Raw genomic sequence first — 22,901 nt, forward strand, 5'->3', positions numbered from 1 at the left:
ACAGATGAATAAACTGTGACTTTTTTGCTTTCTCGATATTTGAGGTAGTATAGCTTTTATGGAGAGGATGCTTTGTAAGCACAGGGAAATGGGCAAAAATAGACCTACCTGAATGTGCACACTTGTCATCATGGAGTGGCTTGTAGGTAGATACTTATCTCCCCGCCCCCAAATCATTTACCCACTTCTCTCTCTCTCTCTCTCTCTCTCTCTCTCTCTCTCTCTCTCTCTCTCTATCTATCTATCTATCTATCTATCTATCTATCTATCTAGACCTCAGTTTTCCCTCCCTCTTTTCCTATTCTCTCCCTTCACTGTTAATAAGTCCCGAGACCAAGGGAAAGCCATATGACATTTTGTTTCTATGCTTGTACTTGATTTCATAAATAGTTGGGTTAAAGGCTAATTTGTGAAATACTTTTTCACAAAAAAGGTAAGATTTTCCAAAAAAAAAAAAAAAATAGAGTAACTATAACAAATAATGCATTTGAATTGGGATTGAATTCATTGTACATTATGTCTTGCTTGAGGAGTCCCAAGAAACAACTTCCTCTAAATTTTAGTATTGGGAGACAAGTTCATCAGATGAAATCTGTTCTTTTTAGTTTTCTGTGGTGACATCATCAGTCATGTGCCTCTATTACCTGCATTGTCCAGAAGCAGAAACTATTAGAACTTACTTATTTGAACCTCCTCCATGTTCATACTGGAACTAATTTTTATTGTTATTTGGGCAGCCTTAATTTACATTTATGTCCTAAGGTCCCAGATCCCCATTGCAGGGGTCATTGGCAGTTAGATCTAGGTCTCATCTGGTCAAAGCCTGTTTTACCTTACATTTCCAGGTCCATTCATAATGATAAAACAAACCACAACATAATAATAAAGGGTTTCTTAGACAGAGGATTTTCAATTTAAACCACATCTATCTACAGTGGAAAACAGAAACATATAATTTCCTTCCTTCCTTCCTTCCTTCCTTCCTTCCTTCCTTCCTTCCTTCCTTCCTTCCTTCCTTCCTTCCTTCCTTCCTCCCTCCCTCCCTCCCTCCCTCCCTCCCTCCCTCCCTCCCTCCCTCCCTCCTTCCTTCCCTCCCCCCTCCCTCTCCTTTTTCCTTTCTTTCTTTTTTTTCCCATTTGAGACAGGGCCTCACTATATATCCCTGGCTGACCTGGACTAACTCTGTAAGCCAGGCTGTCCCTAAACTCACAGAGATTCCCCATCTGCCTCTGCTTATCAAGCTTTGAGATTAAAGATGTGCCCCACCATGCCCAATTAGCATACAGTTTCTTAGAGATGTGAGTGAAAGAGTGAACAAGGCTATGGCTTGAAGAGCAGTTTACTCTTTTATTTTTAATCTTTATATTGTATATTGTTTGACCTTGCTTGTTGCTCTGACAAAATACCTCAAAGAAGTAACTCGAGGAAAGAAAGATGTGCATGGGCCCACATCTTGAGGAGGGACACAGTGTGTCAATGTGGGGAAGGCATGGCGACAGTAGCTTGCTTTTCCATCTGAGCAGATCAGGAATCAGAGAGAAGACCAAAAGCAGTGTTGTGCTTTAACCCTCAAGGTTAACCCCCAAGTATCCTCTTTCCTCTACCTACCTCCTACCTGCTACTGAATCTTCAATTCTCCAGAAGAGTATCACGAGCTGGAGACTAAATGTTCAAACACATGAACCTGTGGTAGCCTTTTATGCTCAAATCATAGCATATATATTTCATTTTATACCTTTTAGTACAGAAATACTCACAAAGTAGAAAGGTTCAGAGTTGTGACTTCTCATGTCCCTGTTTCAGACTCCAAAGGTTGCCTACAACTAGCTGCTTTTTGGTATTTGTTCATGCATATGGCAGTTCCTTAGGCACCATTTCCTTTGTTTTTTGAGACAGGGTCTTTCATTAGTCCCAAACTCATTGGGATTAGGCTAGATTGGCTGACCAGCAAGCTCCAAAGGATCCAGCTGCCTTTCTTCCCCAGCATTGCGATGATAAGCACAGGGCACCACCCCTGGCTCTTTTATTGGACTCTGGGGATTGGACTCAAATCCCCATGCTTGCATGGCGAGCCCTTCACTGAGTCATCTCCCCAACCCCTGTTCTAATTGTGTTTCTGCCCTGCAAATCCACTCTAAGTAAATCTAATTGTATTCTTTCATCCCCAAAATACTTCAGTTTGTATTTCTAAGAGCTAAGGCCTCCTGCAGTTAAGGTAATCACAAATTAGCAGCAATTCTGTATGTCATCTGTTGAATCACTTAGGACTGAAAATGTTTAAACATTATCTTTTTCCTTCCTTTGTTTTAAAAAATACTATTCCAGATCAAGGTTCCTTCATTCTCTGAGACTCTGTCCGCTCTGAATGTGGTTCAGGTGGCTGGTGGTTCTAAGAGCTTGTTTGCAGGTATGATTACTCTCATATTGGGAAAATCATGTTTAACACGTATTTTAAAAAGTAGCTTTTATGTTATGAGAAGTGAGACTTCTTCTGATTGTTCTTTCAGTGACTGTGGAAGGGAAGGTGTATTCTTGTGGAGAAGCCACAAATGGCCGCCTGGGGCTGGGTATGTCTAGTGGGACGGTTCCTATTCCTCGGCAGATCACAGCCCTCAGCAGCTATGTGGTCAAGAAGGTAGCAGTTCACTCAGGTACGAGTCTAGCATTAGTGTTCATGTGCCTAATGTGCCTTTTGCTCCTGCAAGTGATAGAGGCCCTTCAGGAACTCCCTGAAGTATCCTTGTGTTCTTTTTCAAGTTTTAGTTAACCATTCTGAAGAAAAAGGTGGATGATGTGAGTCCCTGGGTCGTCTAAGATTTTGTTATTAGTACTTAATAATGCTTTTTTGGAAGTCAGCATTGTTGGCATTTCAGGTGTATGGGTGTACCTCTCAAGGATAGTGTGTTCAGTCCTAGAGTGATTATGTCAGGCCCAACATTTTTTAGCTATGAAATTATAAAGTTCTATTGCTTAAATATGCTATTTGACTATGAAAAGTCAGTGGCTTTCATCAAATTCCCCGAAGTACCTATGAATTCTCAGTGATGAGAAAGATAATTTTCAAGCAAGTTCATTGCTACCCTTCAGTTTTAGCTTTGGCATTACTAAAATGTTATGCAGCACCATGCTAGAGACTCCTGAGGAACGGAACGCAACTCTCCATACCAAGCTCAATTCATGCTGGTACTGGATAGGGTTTGATAGAACCTACAAGCAAAACAAGAATTTACTTTTCTCCCGTTAGCTCCTGGGTTAGGGACTGAGCCCACCTGTAAGTCATCTGCCTGTGAAGAGCACTGGCTCTTCTGGCCTATCTCTGTGGGAAGATGGCCCCATGCAGCCCCTCTCTAAAGTTAAGCTTGTTGTTGCCCCTGATCATATGGAGTTTTCTGTTGGTGATAACATAGAAAGTGAAAACTGGGTACCAGGAGCCCCATCTGCTCCATTGCCTTGGAGCTCAGTGGTTTGTAGTGCCCTGACTATACAGCCAGAACGCATGCCTATAACCTGAGGCAGAACATTGGCCTGCGAGAATGTCAGGGAAAAGCATAGCTGATATGCTTTCAGAATAGTGGGTATGATGTCTTAACTGCCAGTAATGGAGATTGTTAAAATAGTCCCACTGCTGGGCACATCATGGAGTATTTATCATGGCATTTGACAGTCTGCCTAATTATAATGTCCTTATTTTCACTCTTTTTATCTTAGTTTGGACTTTTTAATCTATTTAAAGTAATGGAAGCCCATGAACAGTCATTATTATTTTGGTTCTTTTCAGGTAAAATATTTTTTAACAATTTGTAATTTACTAAAAGTCCATTTATTTTACATCTATGTCACCCAGAAAGCTTTTATGATAACTGTGGTGATGGGTCTGTTTATTCATTTAGTTAATACATGCATATTGAGTACATGATGTATGCCAGGCAGATTGGGTAGCAAATGGTGAATCTTTTATACACTACACTTGGGCAAACTTCCCCTGTATGAATGTTGCAGGTGGCCGGCATGCTACAGCCTTAACCGTGGATGGGAAAGTGTTTTCATGGGGTGAAGGTGATGATGGAAAACTTGGACACTTCAGTAGAATGTAAGACTGTTTCCTTCAATCTTGCTTATTAGTAAGAAACTGTTAACTAGTAATAATAGTGTATTTTTCATAGTTGTTTTGTAGAAAATTATATACATAAATTATTTATTGAAGTAAATATTAATTTTAAAAAACCTGGGTGGATACACTGTGGTTTCACACTTTTTTTTTTTTTTTTTGGTTTTTTGAGACAGGGTTTCTCTGTGTAGTTTTGCTGCCTGCCCTGGATCTCGCTCTGTAGACCAGGCTGGCCTCGAACTCACAGAGATCCACCTGCCTTTCCCTCCCTAGTGCTGGAATTAAAGGCATGTGCTATCACCGTCTGGCCACACACTGTTTTTTTTAAGGTTTGATAGTTCGAGTGATATATATTTTTTGTTGACCAAAGATGGGCCATCTCTGTGAAAAGACGATTGGTAAGGTGTGTACTTTACTCTTGCCTTAGGAACTGTGACAAGCCAAGGTTGATAGAGGCCCTGAAAACCAAGCGCATCAGGGACATTGCCTGCGGGAGTTCTCACAGTGCAGCCCTGACGTCCAGTGGGGAACTGTACACCTGGGGCCTTGGCGAGTATGGCCGACTGGGACATGGGGACAATACAACACAGCTGAAGCCCAAAATGGTGATTATACACATTTTTGTTGCTTATAAAAAGCTTTATCACTTTGATTTTTTAAGTGAAGATAAACCTCACGTCTAGGTTTTTAAAGACATGAACATTATTGATTTTCAGTCTGTTGGAAAATTTCCATTGCTTTTTCTGTCCCCATGCTTCATTCTGTTTTTAAATTTGTAATCGAGTAGGTAAAAGTCCTTCTTGGTCACAGAGTGATCCAGGTTGCTTGTGGAAGCAGAGATGCACAGACGCTGGCTCTGACTGATGAAGGTAGGAGCTGGTGTGATGCTAAGTTTCTAGCTGGGTAGGTGTTACTAAGTATTTGCCTGAGATATTATTTTTTAAACCTAGGTTTGGTATTTTCCTGGGGTGATGGTGATTTTGGAAAATTGGGCCGAGGAGGAAGTGAAGGCTGTAACATTCCCCAGAACATCGAGAGACTAAATGGCCAGGGTGTTTGCCAGATTGAGTGTGGAGCTCAGTTTTCCTTGGCACTCACCAAGTCAGGAGTGGTGTGGACATGGTATGTAAACTTTGTCAGTGTCATTGCTGAAGGCGGAATGTGTGGAGAACTCAGGCTTTGCCTTGTGCCCAGGCTAGGCTGCTTGTAAAACTGTTACTTTCTTATTCATTTGACATCTTTTTGTGGGGGGAAAAATCTATATTGAATTGTTGAATTGAGATTACTGATAAAATTATGAAAAAGAAAGATCTTACAGTTCATTATGTAAAGAAAATCTAGAGAAGCTTTGAATTAGTTTGCATGACGTTTATATAGCCTTTAAAAAAAATCTGTGTTACATTATACTGGAAGCTATATGAAATAAGGAGAACAAAATAGACTTCTAACTTCCTTTGATTCTGAAAAAAATTTCTACTTGTGTGTTGTGAGAGCTGGTGTTATTTAAAAAGTCTACAGGAATGGGTGTGCAGACCATCCTTGGATGGCATGTCAGGCAGTTAGCAACTTGAAGATACATCCGAGAGCACTTGGGAGGGGAGTGTGCAGTGTCGGCTGTTAAGTCTCTTTACAATGAAAAATACAGTAACTGAGCTATTGTATGACATACCACATCACAAGAAGGGTCCTTCCTGCCAAGTTAGTATGGGTTAGTTTGGATTATAGTATATAGTGGCAGAGTTCAAGGATCTTTAGTACTTACTGTATGTGACATTATCCCTCCACTCTAGGTGTGTGTGGCAGTGAACGTTTTTTCTTATAGCATTGTTAAATTGTAACCATGCAGTGATAGTAGAACTGTTGCCTTCTTCTCAGGGGGAAAGGGGACTACTTCAGACTGGGCCACGGTTCAGATGTGCACGTGCGGAAGCCTCAGGTAGTGGAAGGACTGAGAGGGAAGAAGATCGTGCATGTGGCGGTTGGAGCCCTGCATTGCCTGGCGGTCACAGACTCAGGGCAGGTGAGGCTCTAGCAGGCTGGGGTAAGGTGCCCTCTTGAGTGCTCATCAGGGAACAGTTCTTGTCTCGTCAAAATGAAATACTCGATTGGGTATCCTGGAGTATGTATGTATGCCTGGAATCCCAGTGTTTGGAAGTCTGAAGCTGGAGAGTAGCTAGTTGAAGGCCAGCCTATGTTACATAGTGAGTTGTTGCAGGCCAGCCTGCACTACATTTTCAGCATGCTACACCAAGAAAATAAAAACAAAAAATATCCCTAAATTCCTGGAATGCTTAGATGAGTTTTAATATTAGATTGGTGCAAATGTAATCACAGTTTTTATGTTGTTGAAATTTGCCATTTGATACTGAAAAATATTCTTAAATAAATGGTTTATTATATATAATTTTTTTACAATTGTTTTATCTCTATGTGTTTATGTCTGTCTGTCTGTCTGTGTGCATGTATACACACATGTTTAAGTCAGAGGACAACTTCCTGGAGTTGACTCTCTCCTTTTCCCATATGAGTCTTGGAGACCGAACTCAGGTCATCAGTCTTGGCCATAAGGACTTTTACTTGCTGAGCCATCTCAGCGACCCCTATTATACATCATTTTAATTTACATTTCTCTCTTTCTCTCATATATATATATATACACACACACACACACACACTTATACTTGTTTGTCATTTATTTTATACTACTGAAATAATACTGGACAAAAACCAGATTTTAGTGATATTTCTTACCCATGTTCAAAATGACTCATAAAGCAGTGGTGGCAGTTCACAAAACCAGCAATGTGTCTGGCCCAGGAACTATTACCAAATGGACAATGCAGTGGGGGCTCAAGACATTTTACAAATGAGCCTTCAAGATGGAGGCATAATGGCTGAGCATCAGGATGACAGTCATGACAGCTGATCATAGAGCTTCACAGGATGTTGACAACTAACTCAGCAGTCACTCAGTATTTGGAGCAAATTGGAAAGTGAGAAAACTTCCCAGACTTGGGTGCTTCATGAGCTGTACGAAAAGAAGGAAATATTGTTTTGCATTGTTGTCCTCTCTTGATCTATGAGTAATGGAACTATTTCTTGATTAGATCGTGATGTGTGATGAAAAGTGGGGATTGTATAGGACAGCCCTCTGTGACATGCTTGGTGGTTAGAGAAGAAACTCCAAAGCACTTTCCAAAACAAAACGTGCACAAAACAAACAGAAAACAAAACAGAAAAAGGCCATGGTCATTGTTGATGGTGTGCTGCTAGTGTGATCCATTATTGCTTTATGATTGCCCAAACCATTGCATCTGAGAATTATGCCCAGCAAATCATTGAGATGAACTGTTTGTTCAACCAGTGATTCAAAGGTTAAACTAGCTGGGCTATGATCTTTTGCCTTATCCACCAGACCTCTTACTGCCCACCTGCCACAGCTTTAAATACCTGGCAGGGAAAACATTTCCACAACCGACAGGATGAAGATAATACTTTCTAAGAATTTGTCAAATCCTGCAGCTTGGATTTTTATACTATATGAACAAATAAACTTATTTTTCATTGGCAAAAATATATCTATTGGTTGTAATGATTCCTGTTTTGATTAAAAAGTACTTGTGTGAACCTGCTTACAGTGATTTAAAATTCATGTTCCAGAACTGTAATCTGTTTTGCACCAACCTAATATTGGAGAGCTGTTAAGGTGGAGCAGTATTCATCTTGTTTACTGGTGTATTGCTTAATTGTCAAGGTTGGATTGGAGGGTCTTGGCAAACCTGCCTTTCTATTCTGAAGTCCATGCTGGAATATAAAAATCAGTTAAAATACTCCTACCCCTAAGCTTTTAGCAGTATTTACTTTAGAAAAAACCTGATGCATGATAGAAGCTATACCTACTTACTAGGTATAGCTAGCTATACTTATATGATAGTCTATACCAACACAATAGAGGCTATATTTACATGATAGAGGCTACACCTACTTTATTTTGGAAATGCACAGGATTTGATAGATATTACTGATTTTGTTGCTTTGAGAAGAATATGCCATGACTATCCCATGGAGCCATATTTTTAATTTGGTTTATGAAAATGAAATTAACATTACTGTTTAGTCTGAAGTGAATTATACTCTATAAAACCTAAAAGCAAATTACGTGAAAAATGAGCATGGTATTTTTATTTTTCTTTACAGTTTATAGTGTGGTGAATTTACTGCACTTAGCCAAAGCAATGATGTATCCTGCATCCTCTGTCTCTCACCCAAAAAAGGATAAATTAATTAGAATAATATTAAGTAACATTTATAGTTGTTGGGAAGCATTTTCATGGTTGATTTTTTTCCTTCAGAACTATATGTACTCATGCTCTTTTGTTTTATTTTGAAATAATTTTTTTTTTATCTTTAAGAGTGCAGTTCTTAAAAAAAAAAAGAGTGCAGTTCTTTCATGTGCCATGATATGTTTTATGCATTTTCTAGTAAGTGTTTGTAGAAATGATGTGAAATTTAAAACTGTAAATTCTTTCCCCCTTCATAGGTGTATGCTTGGGGGGACAATGACCATGGCCAGCAGGGCAATGGCACAACCACAGTTAACAGAAAGCCCACACTGGTGCAAGGCCTGGAAGGCCAGAAGATCACTCGCGTGGCTTGTGGGTCATCACATAGCGTAGCATGGACGACAGTGGATGTAGCCACACCCTCTGTCCACGAACCTGTCCTCTTCCAGACGGCAAGAGACCCGTTGGGTGCTTCCTATTTAGGTAACAGAATTTAAACCTTTTCAGACATCCTGTAGGTTGCAGTAGATATTTTTGCAGTGAGAATTTCATACAATGTGTTCTGATCATATTCACCCTCAGTTCATCCCCTTAACTCCTCCCAGATTTGCCCCTTCCCTGCCTCTTCCCATTCTTACCTTCTTTTTTTTAAAGTTTAATAATCCATGGACTCCAATTTGTGCTGTCTGTACATAACTTCTAGGTATGGGGCTGTTCATTGGAGTGGGGTCCACCTAATAGGAAAATTGACTGCCCCTCCCAGAAACTACCAACTGTCAATAGCTCTTCACTTAGGAATGGGGGCTCGGAACCCCTTCTCACCCCATGGTAAAGTGTTAACTCACTTGATCATGGACAAGTCCTGTGCAGACAGCCACAGCTAACTGAGTTCATGAGAGCACTGTCGCGCCATGTCCAAAAAGCACTGTTTATAAATTTATTTTTCTTTGAGAATTTCATGCCTGGGTACTGTATTTACATCAATTTACCCCCTCCATCTTCAACTGCTCTCATCTCCTCATTCATGATTCCTTCTTTAGTGCGCACGCACACGCGCATACACACACGCACACACACACACACACACATACATACATACATGCACACACATCCCTACTGAATCCATTTAGTGTTGCTCATATGTACATGTGTTTAGGGCTGACCACTTCAAGTTATATAACCTATCGGGGGACTGGTTCCTGGGAAGATTGAATCTCTCTTTCTCGGCAGCCATTAATTGACTCTAGCTTGCTTCATCAAGCGGTGGGGCCTTGGAGATTTCTCCCATTCATGTTGGCATGTCAGCTGGTGGTGTTATCATGTTGGTATTGTTTAGGTGACCATATTTTATTGGTCTAGCTTCCCTGTCATCGATAGAAGATAGTATCTTGTAGCAAATGTCCTGGTTCTCTGACATTGCAGTCTTTCAGCACCCTCTTTCACAATATTCTTTGAGCTCTGGGTTCACCGCTCTTAGTTTCGCCATTGTGATGGTTGTGTGATGGCATCTCACTGTGGTCTTGCTAATGTTAGTACCTTTGGATGTGCTTACTGACTGTGGTGGTTTGAATGAGAAATGTCCCTCATAGGCTTGGGCATTTGAGTGCTTGGTCCCCTCTAGGTTGCACTGTTTAGGGAGATTATGGGGAGTTGCAGCCTTGCTGGAGGAAGTAAGCCATGGAGAATGCATTTTGAGAGGTACAGCCTCACCCCACTTGCAGTTCTCTCTCTGCTTTGTGTTTACTATTGAAGATGTGTTCTCTCAGCTTCCTGCTCCTGGCACCTGCTGCATTGCTTCCCCTAATATTTTAGACTCTCCCTGTGTAACTGTATGCCAAAATAAGGTCTTCTCACAGCCAAAGAAAAGGGACTAATTATGCTTAACTTAATGTTGTTGGCAATGTGCCCCTTCCCCCATTGTGTTTTGTTTCTCTGGACTTTTTCTTTTTTCTTTTTTTTTTTTTGTCTGCTGTTTCAAGTTTTTTATGGATACCAGATGCTTCACATTCTTTTTTAGATATGTGATCTCTATATGCTTTCTTCTGGTTTATGGGTGTCTTTTGTTTGTTTGCTTTTATAGTACAAATGTTTTTAATTCTGATAAAGCTTAATTCATTAGCTTTTTCTTATATGATATGGACTTTTTTTTTTATCATCACATCTGAGGTATGATTTTTGTCAGTCTTAGGTCCTAAGGGTTTTTTCCTCCTATTTTTTTTTTCTGAAAGATTTGTAATTAAGTGGTGGGTTGTGTGTAACACCTGAGACTTTCACTGAAGTTTTCTTTTCCCTTACTTATATAAAAACTGATTGCCCCACTGTAGAAAGCTGTTCTTCTTCTGAGTTGCTCCTACAAATTTGTTAGAAATCACTGGGGCACATTTGTGCAGATCTGTTTCTGTTTTACTCCGTTGATCCTTAATGTCACTATCACACAGTCTTATGTTACCTTCAGGATTTTAAAATCAGGTAGACCTTATTCTTACTCCTTTCAGAATTGTTCAGACTGTTATACTTCTTCAGCCTTTCCACATACATCTTAGCATGAGCTTGTCTGTGTCTAGAAAACATCTTGCTGGGATTCTGATAGATAGATACTGTATCAAGTCTACATATTCATCTTCCATAAAACTGCAGTCTTGCTAAGTGGAATTTTCCAGTCTGTGCATGCGCGCGCGGGCTTTCAGTTAATGGGATCTGTTCCTGACACATTACAACATTATGTCTTTCACTGCATAAGCCAAGCCTCTTGCAGCCTTGGATTTGTACCAGAGCCTGGTTCTCTTGCCCTTCACAGCTGATTCCCAGGGCTGTCTCATCCTGTGGAATGTCAGGCATCCTCACTTGGATTTCCCCGTTTTCAGGCTCCCAGAGTAGCTCAGTGTTAAGCAGTAGATTTCCTTTCAAAATGGCACCTCGCTAACAACCTCCCCAAGTCATATGGAGTGACAGCATAGGATTCCTGTCCACTGCTGAGTCCTGTCAGAGGAATCTGTCCTACCAAAACCCAGAGTTTAGTTCTTAATGAGGGCTGTGGGCCTGCCCTCTGGTCAGGACTCCCAGCTCACTGTGTCCAGTGCTGCCCGGCACACCTCTCCCTCCAGGGAGCTCTGCAGATGGACTCATTTGGCCTGGTCTACTTCCTTTGCTGTCACATGTTTTCTCCCTGCACTTTTGATGTCCCACTTTTGTGAGTTTCCAAAGCTTGGGCATGTTCTGTCTATATAATAGGACTATATTGGTCAGTTGTGTCAGCTTGACACAAACTAGTGTCATTTGGGAAGAGGGACTCTTACTTGAGGAAATTACGTCCACCATATTGCCTGTAGATAAGTGTGTAGGATATTTTCTTGATTAATGGTTGATGTAGGAGGTCCCAGCTCACTGTGGGTGGTATCAACCCTTGGCAGGTGGTCCTAAGGTATAAGAAGGCAGCCTGAACAAGCCATGAAGAACAAGCCATTAAGCAACATTTTACCATGGGCTCTGCATCAGCTCCCACTTTCAGGTTCCTGCCTTAAATTCCTACTCTGACTTTTTTCAGTGATGGTTTGTGATATGGAAGCAAGCCATATATGTAAACAAAATGAACTCTTTCCTCCTCAAGTTGTTTTTGGTTGTAGTGTTTTATCACAGCAATAGAAACTGTAAGACTGACAAAATTTATACTATATGGTTAAAACTACAATTAGTAGGGTAGACCATAAAAGGGATTGGAATGCCCCTTAAGTGGATGCCTATCTTTTTTTTTTTTTTTTTTTGGTTTTTTCGAGACAGGGTTTCTCTGTGTAGCTTTGCGCCTTTCCTGGAGCTCACTTGGTAGCCCAGGCTGGCCTCGAACTCACAAAGATCCGCCTGCCTCTGCCTCCCGAGTGCTGGGATTAAAGGCGTGCGCCACCACGCCCGGCCCGGATGCCTATCTTTAAAAAATATTTTATTTAATATTCATGCATGTTGGCTGGGCACAGTGGCATACACCTTTAATTCCAGAACACAGGGCAGAGGCAGGTGGATCTCTAAGTTAGAGGTCAGCTTGGTCTACATAGTGAGTTCCAGGACAGTCAGAGCTACATAGACCCTGTCTCAAAATACAAAACAAAACAAAACAAAAAAACCCAAAACAAAATCAAGAAATATTCATGCATATCTACAATGTTTAGATCAAATCCAACCCCATTCCGTTCCCTCCAGTTTCTCTCCTGCCCCCTCATCACTTCTCTCCTCCCTCTTCTCTCAATACTCACCAAGTCAATTTAGTGTTGCCTGTGTGTACAAGGTATAGCATACTGGAGCATGGGCAACCTTGGGGCAAGCTTCTCTGATGAAAACAGACTTCTTTTCCCCAGCAGCCATCATTTGCCAATAGTTTCTCAAAGGTGTGTGAAACTTTCTGAGCTCCTCTCTCATCCATGCTGAGATTTTGGCTGCCAAGGAAAGAGCTTTTTAAGAACTTTCCATGCATTGTAAATCATAGGGTGTTCCAGTCTGGCTGATGTCCACAGGTGCTGCTTCATAAATAGCAAAGTGCAGATTGTGGTTTGTGTTCAAAATAACTGAAAGTGGTCAAACCATATAGAAAAAGAGCAATCTGTCATCTTAAAAACAACTTTGGTTTTTGTTTCCCTTTTTTAGGTGTGCCTTCAGATGCTGATTCTTCTTCTGCCAGCAATAAGATAAGTGGTGCAAATAACTGTAAGCCTAATCGCCCTTCTCTTGCCAAGATCCTCCTGTCACTGGAAGGAAACCTGGCTAAGCAGCAGGCCTTATCACACATCCTTACAGCACTGCAGATCATGTATGCCAGGTAGGCTGTGTGTTGGTTTGTAAATCCTACCTCAATGTGAACTTTATGGTTTTATAATGTTTTTTTTTTCCGTATGTAAAAGCAAAGAGCCTTTCTTTTTCTCCCCCTCCACTGTCTCCATACCTATTTATTTATTTATAGATTTTCTATTCATTTTACATATCAACCATGGATTCCCCTGTCTTCCCTTCTCCCACCCCCTAGTCTTCCCTCCCAACCCACCCCCCATTCCCACCTCCTCTAAGACAAGGTCTCCCCTGGGGAGTCAGCAGAGCCTGGTATATTCATTTGAGGCAGGTCCAATCCCCTCCTCCCTGCACCAAGGCTGAGCAATGTGTCTCAGCATAGGCACTAGGTTCCAAAAAGCAGGTCCTTAGTGTGTGAGCCAGGGGCCTGGGGGCCCCTTAAACAGTTCAAGCTAAACAACTGTTTCACTTATCCAGAGGGCCTAGTCCAGTACCATGGGGGCTCCTCGGCTATTGGTTCACAGTTCATGTGTTGGGGGAAAGAGAGCTTAGGGGAACGGGAGGTCCTAGCTGGATCAGGCTTTATAATATTTTAATTGACCAGATGTTTATGAGAATGTTGTGCTATTGTCTTAAGTGCTACCAACTGCAAGTCATATATTCTTGCTAGTAATTAATGGAATCTTGGTGCTTTACAAAGAAAACCCAACTGAGTGTTGGAATATGAATCAGAAAATTAAGCTTAAGGATTTTTTTTTTTGACAATTCTATATCAGTATGTAGGTAAGAGGAAGAATGAGTTGATGCTAATTTAAAATGATGATTCTCACCAGGCAGTGGTGGCGCACGCCTTTAATCCCAGCACTCAGGAGGTAGAGGCAGGTGAATCTCTTGAGTTTGAGGCCAGCCTGGTCTATAAAGTTCTAGTACAGCCAGGAACACACAGAGAAACCCTGTCTCAACACACACACACACACACACACACACACACCCAAGAAAAAGTATTATTCTTTCCATTCACTTGATAAGGTAGTTCTCACCGTCTTACATATTCTTTTGCTGCTGTTGTCTTGGAACCTGTTGTAGTCAACTTTCCAGCACTTAAGAAAACACTAGAGATAGTCAGCTTAGAAAGAGGAAGATTTTATTTGGTCCATTGTGGGTCCCCAGCTTTGTGTCTTTGTAGCAAGTCATGGTGGGAGCCAGAGGCAGAGCAAAACCTGCTCACCTCATGGTCAGAAGTTGAAAGAGAAGGAAGCAATCAAGGTTCCAGTCCCCTCAGTGATATGCTCTCCTAACCCTAGTGTGGTTGATATATTTTGCACCCCAATAAACTTACTTGTGGGTCAGAGAACAGAACAACCACTATATTAAACATGGGTTTAGGCGGTGGTAGCACATAACTTTAATCCTAGCATTCAGGAGGGAAGAGATCCGTCTGGAGCTCTGTAAGTTCAAAGCCACACTGGAAACAGCCAGGCATAGTGACACTCCTTTAATGTCAGGAAGTGATGGCAGGAAGCAGAAAGGTATATAAGGAACTAGAGCCTTTTTAAGCTTTTAGCTTTTAGCAGCAGTTCAGCTAAGATCTATTCGGGTGAGGACTCAGAGGCTTTCAGTCTGAGGAAACAGGATCAGCTGAGGAATTGGCAAGGTGAGGTTGGATGTGGCTTATTCTGTTTCTCTGATCTTTCAGCCTTCACCCCAATATCTGGCTCTGGGTTTGTTTTTATTAATAAGACCTTTTAAGATTCGTGCTACACCCTAGGATTCTTTTACAAATCCTGCCACCTCACAGTAGTGATATCTGGACTCTACCACATGGTAGTTAGCAAAACTTAAGTGAGTGCTTCATCAGTTACTGTGTCCTGGGCGTGGATTCCATAGTTGTATTCATATAACTTAAGAGCAAAGCCTAAAGCAGTTGTTGAGGGGAAATTTAATCTGCTGCTTATTATATCAAGTGTTCATTAAATATCAACTATCTATCCCTCAAGCTTCAACAGCAACCCAACAGGTTTTTCCTAGACTGAGCTAGAGGCTTACTCTGCTCTGGTTTTACCAGTGGTTCTCAGCTTTCCTAATACTGTGACCCTTTAGTTCCTCATGCTGTGACCCCTACCCATAAAATTATTTCCTTGCTACTTCATAACTGTAATTTTGCTACTGTTATAAATCCTAACATAAATATCTGATATGTAGGATATCTGACATGCAATCCCTGTGAAAAGGTTGTTCAATCCCAAAAGGGGTCATGACCCACAGGTTGAGAATCACTCCATTAGACACTTTCACTTGTCTTTACTGTGTCTGCTAAAATACAACCATGTGTTGTTTAATATAACAATGAGGTTACATTCTGAGAAACACGCTGTATTAATGTTATAAGGACTTTGTTATATGCATGTAATTTAAGCTCACTGGGACCTTTCTAGTTGATATAGTTCTATAAAATCACAATTTAATGTACAGTTCATTGTGGACTGAAATGTTACTATGTGTCTTATACCTATGAATAAGATCAGGATATACATTTTAGCTTAGAACTGTTGGCTACCTGGTTAAAAATGCATAGTAGTTTTCTAGAACTCATTTACACATAGGCTGTAAAAATGAAGGCATACTATTAGTGAGCACTTGACCCATCCTGCTGCTTCTTACGGTGCCCAGGTGAAAGAAAGGGTGGCTTACCACAGTCCTGGCCTTCTGTTCTGACAGAGATGCAGTGGTTGGAGCCCTGATGCCGGCCGGCATGCTTGCCCCAGTGGAATGCCCCTCATTCTCCGCCTCAGCACAGGCTTCTGATGCATCAGCAATGGCCAGTCCCATGAATGTAGAGGAAGGCATGCTGGCTGCTGATCTTGAGGACCGACTGAGCCCAAACCTATGGCAAGAAAAGAGAGAGGTAAAGGGCAGCAGCTTAAGGTGGTGTTGAATTTGAAAGGGAAAGGCAGCTTCTCTGTGTCTAGGAAAGTCTACTCATTCTGTCACTTAAGTTTTGTGTCTGCTGTTTGATTTTGAGTTTGACTTAGTAAAATGTATATTTAAAGGGATTTCTTAGTGTTGAAATGAAATCGATTTATTCTATTAAAAAGTCATTAAATAGAATGCTGAAATGTTAAAAATCATAAAGTTGAAAAATGTATTAACTTATTTGGGACTCCTTAGAGACATGTGAGCTCAGTGTAGTGTGATTTGTGAGCCTGCTCTTTCTTCAGGGCTGTTTTGGCTCTCTAGGGATGCTAGGTGAGATATGATATAAGCACTATATTGTTCTAAAATGCTACAAGTGGTTCAGTGTTCCATGTTGCCGAGCTTCTTAAACATTTCCTCTGGTGTATTCTCCAATTAGATTGTCTCCTCTGAGGATGCTGTGACCCCCTCTGCAGTAACACCATCTGCCCCCTCTGCCTCCTCTCGGCCATTTATCCCAGTGACAGATGACCCAGGAGCTGCCAGCATCATTGCAGAAACCATGACCAAAACCAAAGAGGTCAGGAGCCATCTTTGACTTGAAGTGTAAAATTGCCTTTATTGTACTTAGAAGTTCAGGAGTCCTGTTTAAAGCTAGAACATGCTGTGCTTTGTATATCAGTCACAGAGCTCTCCCATAAAGTTCAGAGACAGTGGCACTAGTATACACTACTTGGAAAAACTACAGTTTCTAGATGTGTTTTTTTAGTTAAGTTCCTTGACCAGGCAACTCGTATAAAGAAAACATTTAATTGAGGGTGACTCACTTACAGTTTCAGAGATTCAGTCCATTCTCATTATGGGAGGGTGACAGCGTGTAGACAGATGGGGTGCTGGAGCTGAGAGTGATATATCTTGATAGGCAGGCAACAGGAAGTCAACTGACTGTCACACTGAGGGAAGCTTGAGCAAAAGAGACCTCACAGCCTGCCCCTACAGTGACACACTTCCTCCAACAAGGCCACACCTCCTTTGGGGGCCATTTTCTTTCAAACTACCACATTAAGCATAATCAGTATTTAAGTAGGGAAGTGAGCGTAGAAGGAAAGAGGCAAAGAATGAGAAGGGGAATACTAGAGATTTAAGTAGTTGAGAAAGTTGTAGAGAAGGTATAGAGAAAGAAAGGATAGTCACCAAAGCCTTTTCCAGTGAGATACAAGTTAAAACATAACATCTGAATAAACATGTAAATAACAAAAAGTAAAAATTAAAGAGTAAGATGAAGCAGTGTCCTCTCAGCAAGGTGTGGATGTCTTTTGTGTCAGTGTGCATGGTTGCCAGGAGGTTGTTAATCTATGATGCCAATAGTAAGTGTGTGTGTCTTCCCAGCTGAGAATGGTTCCCATGACTGAAATCTGCTGTCCTCCACACGTCCCTAGTCCAAGGCCTCCTGCCTGTAGGTTACAGCCTTGCCTTGGGTATGCTGGGTATTGTTCTTTCCACGTGCTGGGCTTTTTGTGACTGAGGCTCTGAGGTGGTGTGCACAGCTCACTGTCCAGTGATGGGTGACCTTTATTGCACATACAAGGGTATCTGCAATCCCTTTCCACAATATGGTGTAACTTACCCAGACAATGGCAGGGCCTTCTCTGGAAAGTTTCTTCTGGTCTCAGCTTCAAGCTCCTTGCTATACTTTTGCTTCTTAGTAACAGTGTAACAGATGCAGACAGATATAGACAGACAGACAGATATAGACAGACAGATGTCCTGGTAAAATGGTAGATTAGAAACCATATCTCTGTGAATGGATCAGAAAAAAGTTAAGATTAAAAAAAAAATCCTGCTAGGTGGTGGTGCTCCCCTTTAGTCCCAGCACTTGGGGGCAGAGATCCAGGACAGCCAGAGCTACACAGAGAAACCCTGTCTTCAAAACCAAACAAACCAAGAAAGACAATCCTGTAAAAGACAGAGCTAAAGGAAACAGAAAGAAGCACCAACAGGCTCTCTGTGAACAGCAGCTGAGCCCCCGACACCTTCTTGTCTCTCTATACATCCTGTGTCAGCTTGGACAGCCTCTCTCTGGCTGCGTTGCTGCAGGTAACGACAGTCCCCACCCCGTGTGACCAGCCTGCTGTGGCTGAGCATTGCTGCTGGGCTACTTTAGCTCTGTCTTTTACAGGCTCTACCACTTTACCAGGATGTCTTGTCTGTCTGTCTATATCTGTTTGCCTGTGACATTGTTACAGAGTCATGGGTTTCCATTAAGTGTGCTATTTATTTCTGTCATTGTTTAAGAGCCAGGATTTTCCTCCTAAGTCTTTGAGCATTTCCTTTCATTACTGTTGGGGTAACAGTTAAGGAATAAATTGTGTGTGTGTGTTGAGGGGCGTGGTCCAGGTCACACACATGAAAAACCAGGCTATGTCATCTATTTACTTTTTGTGCTGGCTGCCACCTACTTTGAGGTGTCTTTGCTTGAGCACAGGCACTGGAACTCAAAGCCAGTCTGTCTGCCTTGAGGGACCACATCTTCACTTGACCTGACTTGCAGCCACTCCACTTTTCATGCTGGCTGGACTTTCTCACTTGGCTTGGCTCTACTGCAGCAGGCACCCCATCAGTAGACACCTTCCCAGCCTCATACTTAGTACCACACCAGTCACCTTAATAGATTCCCTTGATTCATTCCATGGTTACTATTGACAGGAAGTATATTCTATGGATACGATTCATAGCCATCTGTGTAATAAGAAAGTCAGCATAAGTTCCATCTAGAATCAATTTTTGTTTCTGGCAATCTCCTGGTATGAGACTAATGAATAAGTTATCCTGAAGAAATCATAATTTTTGCTTTTAAGTAGAAGGCAGATGGTATGATTTCCTTACTACAAATTTATCAATGAGACCCAGAGCATTTTTGGATTGTATCCTCAAATACTTATCGTTTCTGATTTTGTTAAACCTGTGAGTTATAGGAGGTAAATTTCCTACTAGTATTGGTGTATAATTCATATTTGAGGATATGTAGCTAGTACTTTCTTTTTCAGCAATCTAGACATTTCTTTTAAACATCCCCATCAAATATTGTTAGATTTCTACTTCTGCATCTTAAGACCGAAGATACTTTATGTGTTAATAGTTAAATACTCTGCTGGCTGCTTTTGCTGTCATTTTGGAACCCCTTTATTTCTGATAAATTTCACTTACTCTTTGAAGGGAGAACCTGGTTTCAGGACTTAGATGTGGTTGTTCTCCCTGTTTTCATTTCTGTTGTTCTATGTTTTTGAGATCACAAAAGAAGAGAGGAGTGGACAGCCTTCTGGCTCTCACTCTTTATTGAGTCTTACTGATTTTGCCTAGAGAATGCACAGGGCTAGTGGCTGCCCCTGCTTCACATAGTTTTTAGATTGAGCCCAGAAGTTGGGGGCTACCCCAGCTTTGATGGGTGGGGCCCCTTTCTCCTTTTTATGAGTATTGCCAAGAGACTCTTATGTACTGAAAATAAAGTGGGGACAGCTGACCCAGGTGAGGCACCCTTACAGGATAGGGCCTTGGCAAGGTGGGAGGACTCAGCAGTGTTGAGGAAGCAACTCCCAGCAAATGAGCAGAAAAAGGAGTAAAGGTGAGCAGATGGGGTATGTTTTAACGGACACAGTGAGAGTAGAAAGTAAAATGCTGCATTTTTGCAAGGCTTGTGGGATGGACCAGAGTGGAGCATTGATGGAACAAAGAAGAGACAAACACAGAAACAGAAAGCTGGAGTTGAGTGGACTGGGCTCTCCATGGAGAATGCACAGGATTCTGGAAACTCAGCATGTTTATTTTATAGAGTTGAACAGGGAGGAGGGGTTATTATATACCTCAGCAGGAGCAGTCTCTATAGGGGAACAGTCTGCAGGCCTTAAACATCCTAGGAAGAAAAACTATTGTCTTAGTTAGAGTTTCTATTGCTGTGAAGAGACACCATGACGACAGCAACTCTTTTTTTTTTTTTTTTTTTTTTTTGTGATATATATTTTTTATTTTACAATACCATTCAGTTCTACATATCAGCCATGGGTTCCCCTATTCTCCCCCCTCCCACGCCCTCCCCTTACCCCCAGCCCACCCTCCATTCCCACCTCCTCCAGGACAAGTCCTCCCCCGAGGACTGTGATCGACTTGGTAGACTCAGTCCAGGGAGGTCCAGTCCCTTCCTCCCAGACTGAGCCAAGTGTCCCTGCATAAGTTCCTGGTTTCAAACAGCCAACTCATGGAATGAGCACAGGACTTGGTCCCACTGCCTAGATGCCTCCCAAACTGATCAAGCCAATCAACTGTCTCACCTATTCAGAGGGCCTGATCCAGCTGGGAGCCCCTCAGCCTTTGGTTCATAGTTCATGTGTTTCCATTCATTTGGCTATTTTTTTTCAATAATTGAGTAAAACTGAAATTTATTATATGCCACAGTCGTCCTAGGGACCTCCATGCTATATATATAGCCTCTATGGTTCTATGGGTGTGGTCTGATTGTTCATTTTATATCTAGAATCCACCAATGAGTGAGTACATACCATAACTGTCTTTCTGGGTTTGGGTTACCTCACTCAGGATGATTTTTTCTAGTTCCATCCATTTGCCTGCAAATTTCATGCTTTCATTGTTTTTCTCTGCTGAGTAGTACTCCATTGTGTATATGTACCACATTTTTTTCATCCATTCTTCCGTTGATGGGCATCTAGGTTGTTTCCAGGTTCTGGCTATTACAAATAGTGCGACGACAGCAACTCTTATAAAGGAAACCATTTAATTGGGTGGTTTACAGTTTCAGAGGTTTAGTCCATTATCATCATGGTGGGACATGGCAGCATGCAGGCTGACATGATGCTGGAGCTGAGAGTTCTACACCTTTATTGGCAGGGAATGATCTGTGTCACTGGGAGAGACTTGAGCATGTATGAAACCTCAAAGCTTGCCTCTACAGTGACACACTTCCTTCATCAAGGCCACACCTCCTAATAGTGCCTCTCCCTTTGGGGGCCATTTTCTTTCAAACCACCGCAGCTAAGGTGAACATTGTCTATACACACTACAGCATCCACACTTGGGCAAGAAGGGAAGGCTTTGCCATTTCCCTCTGAGCCTCATTTCCCCACAACCCCCAGGATATTTTGCCATTTTCCAGTGTGTCTGAGGCTGAGGTCCTTGAAATGACTGTGCCCATGTCAACAGCACACATTTACTCAGGACTTCTTTCACTCCCTGTAGTAAAAGAGTAAAAACATTTTTAAATTGTTACCTAAAAATGTTAAAAAAAATATCTTTTCTAAGGAATCCAAGGGAAGTTGATAGTATGAATGGTGTGGTATACACACAGGATTAATTTTAAATAAGATTCTGTGAAAGACTTATGGAGTAGATGTAGATGAAAGTTGTAATCTAAAATCTGATGAGAAGAGGTAGGTTTCATATAGCATGGCTTCCTTCTAACCTCATATGGTGTATCACCTACCTGTGCTGCCTAAGTGGTCACAGTAGCAAACTGTTATTTCAAGGCATTATTCCTTGATGGATGCTATTATTGCTTTGTAAAATAAAGTTCCTTGCATTTGAAAGTCTGATACATAGCTTAGTGAAGATATTAGGGTCAGTCATGTCTTAATCTGGTTTTTAATGTCCCTTCTCCATTCCTGATATGTCCTTTGGGCTCCTAGATAAACTGATGACTTTTATCTCTCTATATTTCATTCTTTCTTTTAACTGTTCATTTTCAATTGATTTAGGATGTTGAAAGCCAAAATAAAACATCAGGCCCAGAGCCCCAGTCTTTGGATGAGTTCACCAGTCTGCTGATCGCTGATGACACCCGGGTGGTGGTGGACCTGCTCAAGCTGTCAGTCTGCAGCAGGGCTGGAGACAGGGGCAGGGATGTACTTTCAGCTGTGTTGTCTGGTATGGGCACTGCCTACCCACAGGTGAGTGATGGAAAGGCACTGTATGTGGGGCCAGCTTTCTCTGCAAAAACCACTGTTCTTTACACATGCTCTCATCCTGGACTGCTCCACGGACAGAGGATTAGAAGCAGTCCTTTAAGACAAAATGTATCACAGTTCTCCCCGTGATATCTTTTATCCAGTCCATAACTGGTTTGTATATCTGCCCTTAAAAATTGTTTGTTTATTGTGTGTGAATATTTGCCTGAATGTATGTGTACATACCACATTCACACATGGTGCCTGAGGAGGCCAGAAGAGGGTATTGGATCCCCTTGAATTGGAATTACAGATGGTTGTAAGCCACCATGTAGGTGGTAAGAACCAAACCTCGGCTGTCTGCAAGAGTAGCAAGTGCCCTTAACCACTGAGCCATCTCTCTAGCTCTTGTTTTTTAAAAACAAAACCATTTTTGCTGGATAGTGGTGGTGGCACATGCAGAGCAGCCTACAGAGTTTTTACCTCTCCGAATCCTCAGACTGAAAGGGCTGAGCTCCTGTCTCTATCCTGCCTTATCACTTCCTCTCTCCACCCAGCCATATCACTTCCTGTTTCCTCCTCCCAAGTGCTGGGATTAAAGGCCTGTGCCTCCCAAGTACTGGGATCAAAGGCTTTGAGATCCCAAGTGCTGAGATTAAAGGTGTGTGCCAGCACTGCCTGACCTCTAGTGGCTAGCTCTGTACTCTGATCTCTGGGCAAGCTTTATTTGTTAGAGCACAAACAAAATTTCACCACAGCTGTGGGTCACTTGAAATGCAGCCACTGTACCTCAAAAACTGAAGATATATTTAACTATGATTTACTTTAATTTGTGGGTTAGACATGGGGGAGCCTTCAGGTAATTCCAGCATTCAG

General features: G+C 41.7%; 1 protein-coding gene across 3 annotated transcripts in view; it reads left to right on the forward strand.

Annotated features, from left to right (window-relative positions):
* Herc2 (HECT and RLD domain containing E3 ubiquitin protein ligase 2) overlaps positions 1-22,901 on the forward strand; it is a 169,069-nt gene that overhangs the window by 111,697 nt on the left and 34,471 nt on the right. For all 3 annotated transcript variants that reach the window (XM_042277169.2, XM_042277174.2, XM_076543921.1), the window contains exons 58-69: positions 2,326-2,407; positions 2,508-2,651; positions 4,000-4,090; positions 4,536-4,713; positions 4,896-4,977; positions 5,059-5,230; positions 5,984-6,128; positions 8,649-8,874; positions 13,024-13,195; positions 15,880-16,066; positions 16,514-16,654; positions 21,837-22,028. In XM_042277169.2, the coding sequence (XP_042133103.1) occupies positions 2,326-2,407; positions 2,508-2,651; positions 4,000-4,090; positions 4,536-4,713; positions 4,896-4,977; positions 5,059-5,230; positions 5,984-6,128; positions 8,649-8,874; positions 13,024-13,195; positions 15,880-16,066; positions 16,514-16,654; positions 21,837-22,028 (1,812 nt within the window). The remainder of the gene's footprint in view (positions 1-2,325; positions 2,408-2,507; positions 2,652-3,999; positions 4,091-4,535; positions 4,714-4,895; positions 4,978-5,058; positions 5,231-5,983; positions 6,129-8,648; positions 8,875-13,023; positions 13,196-15,879; positions 16,067-16,513; positions 16,655-21,836; positions 22,029-22,901) is intronic.

The sequence above is a fragment of the Peromyscus maniculatus genome, chromosome 1 (genome assembly GCF_049852395.1).
Source record: "Peromyscus maniculatus bairdii isolate BWxNUB_F1_BW_parent chromosome 1, HU_Pman_BW_mat_3.1, whole genome shotgun sequence".
Classification (NCBI taxonomy): domain Eukaryota; kingdom Metazoa; phylum Chordata; class Mammalia; order Rodentia; family Cricetidae; genus Peromyscus; species Peromyscus maniculatus.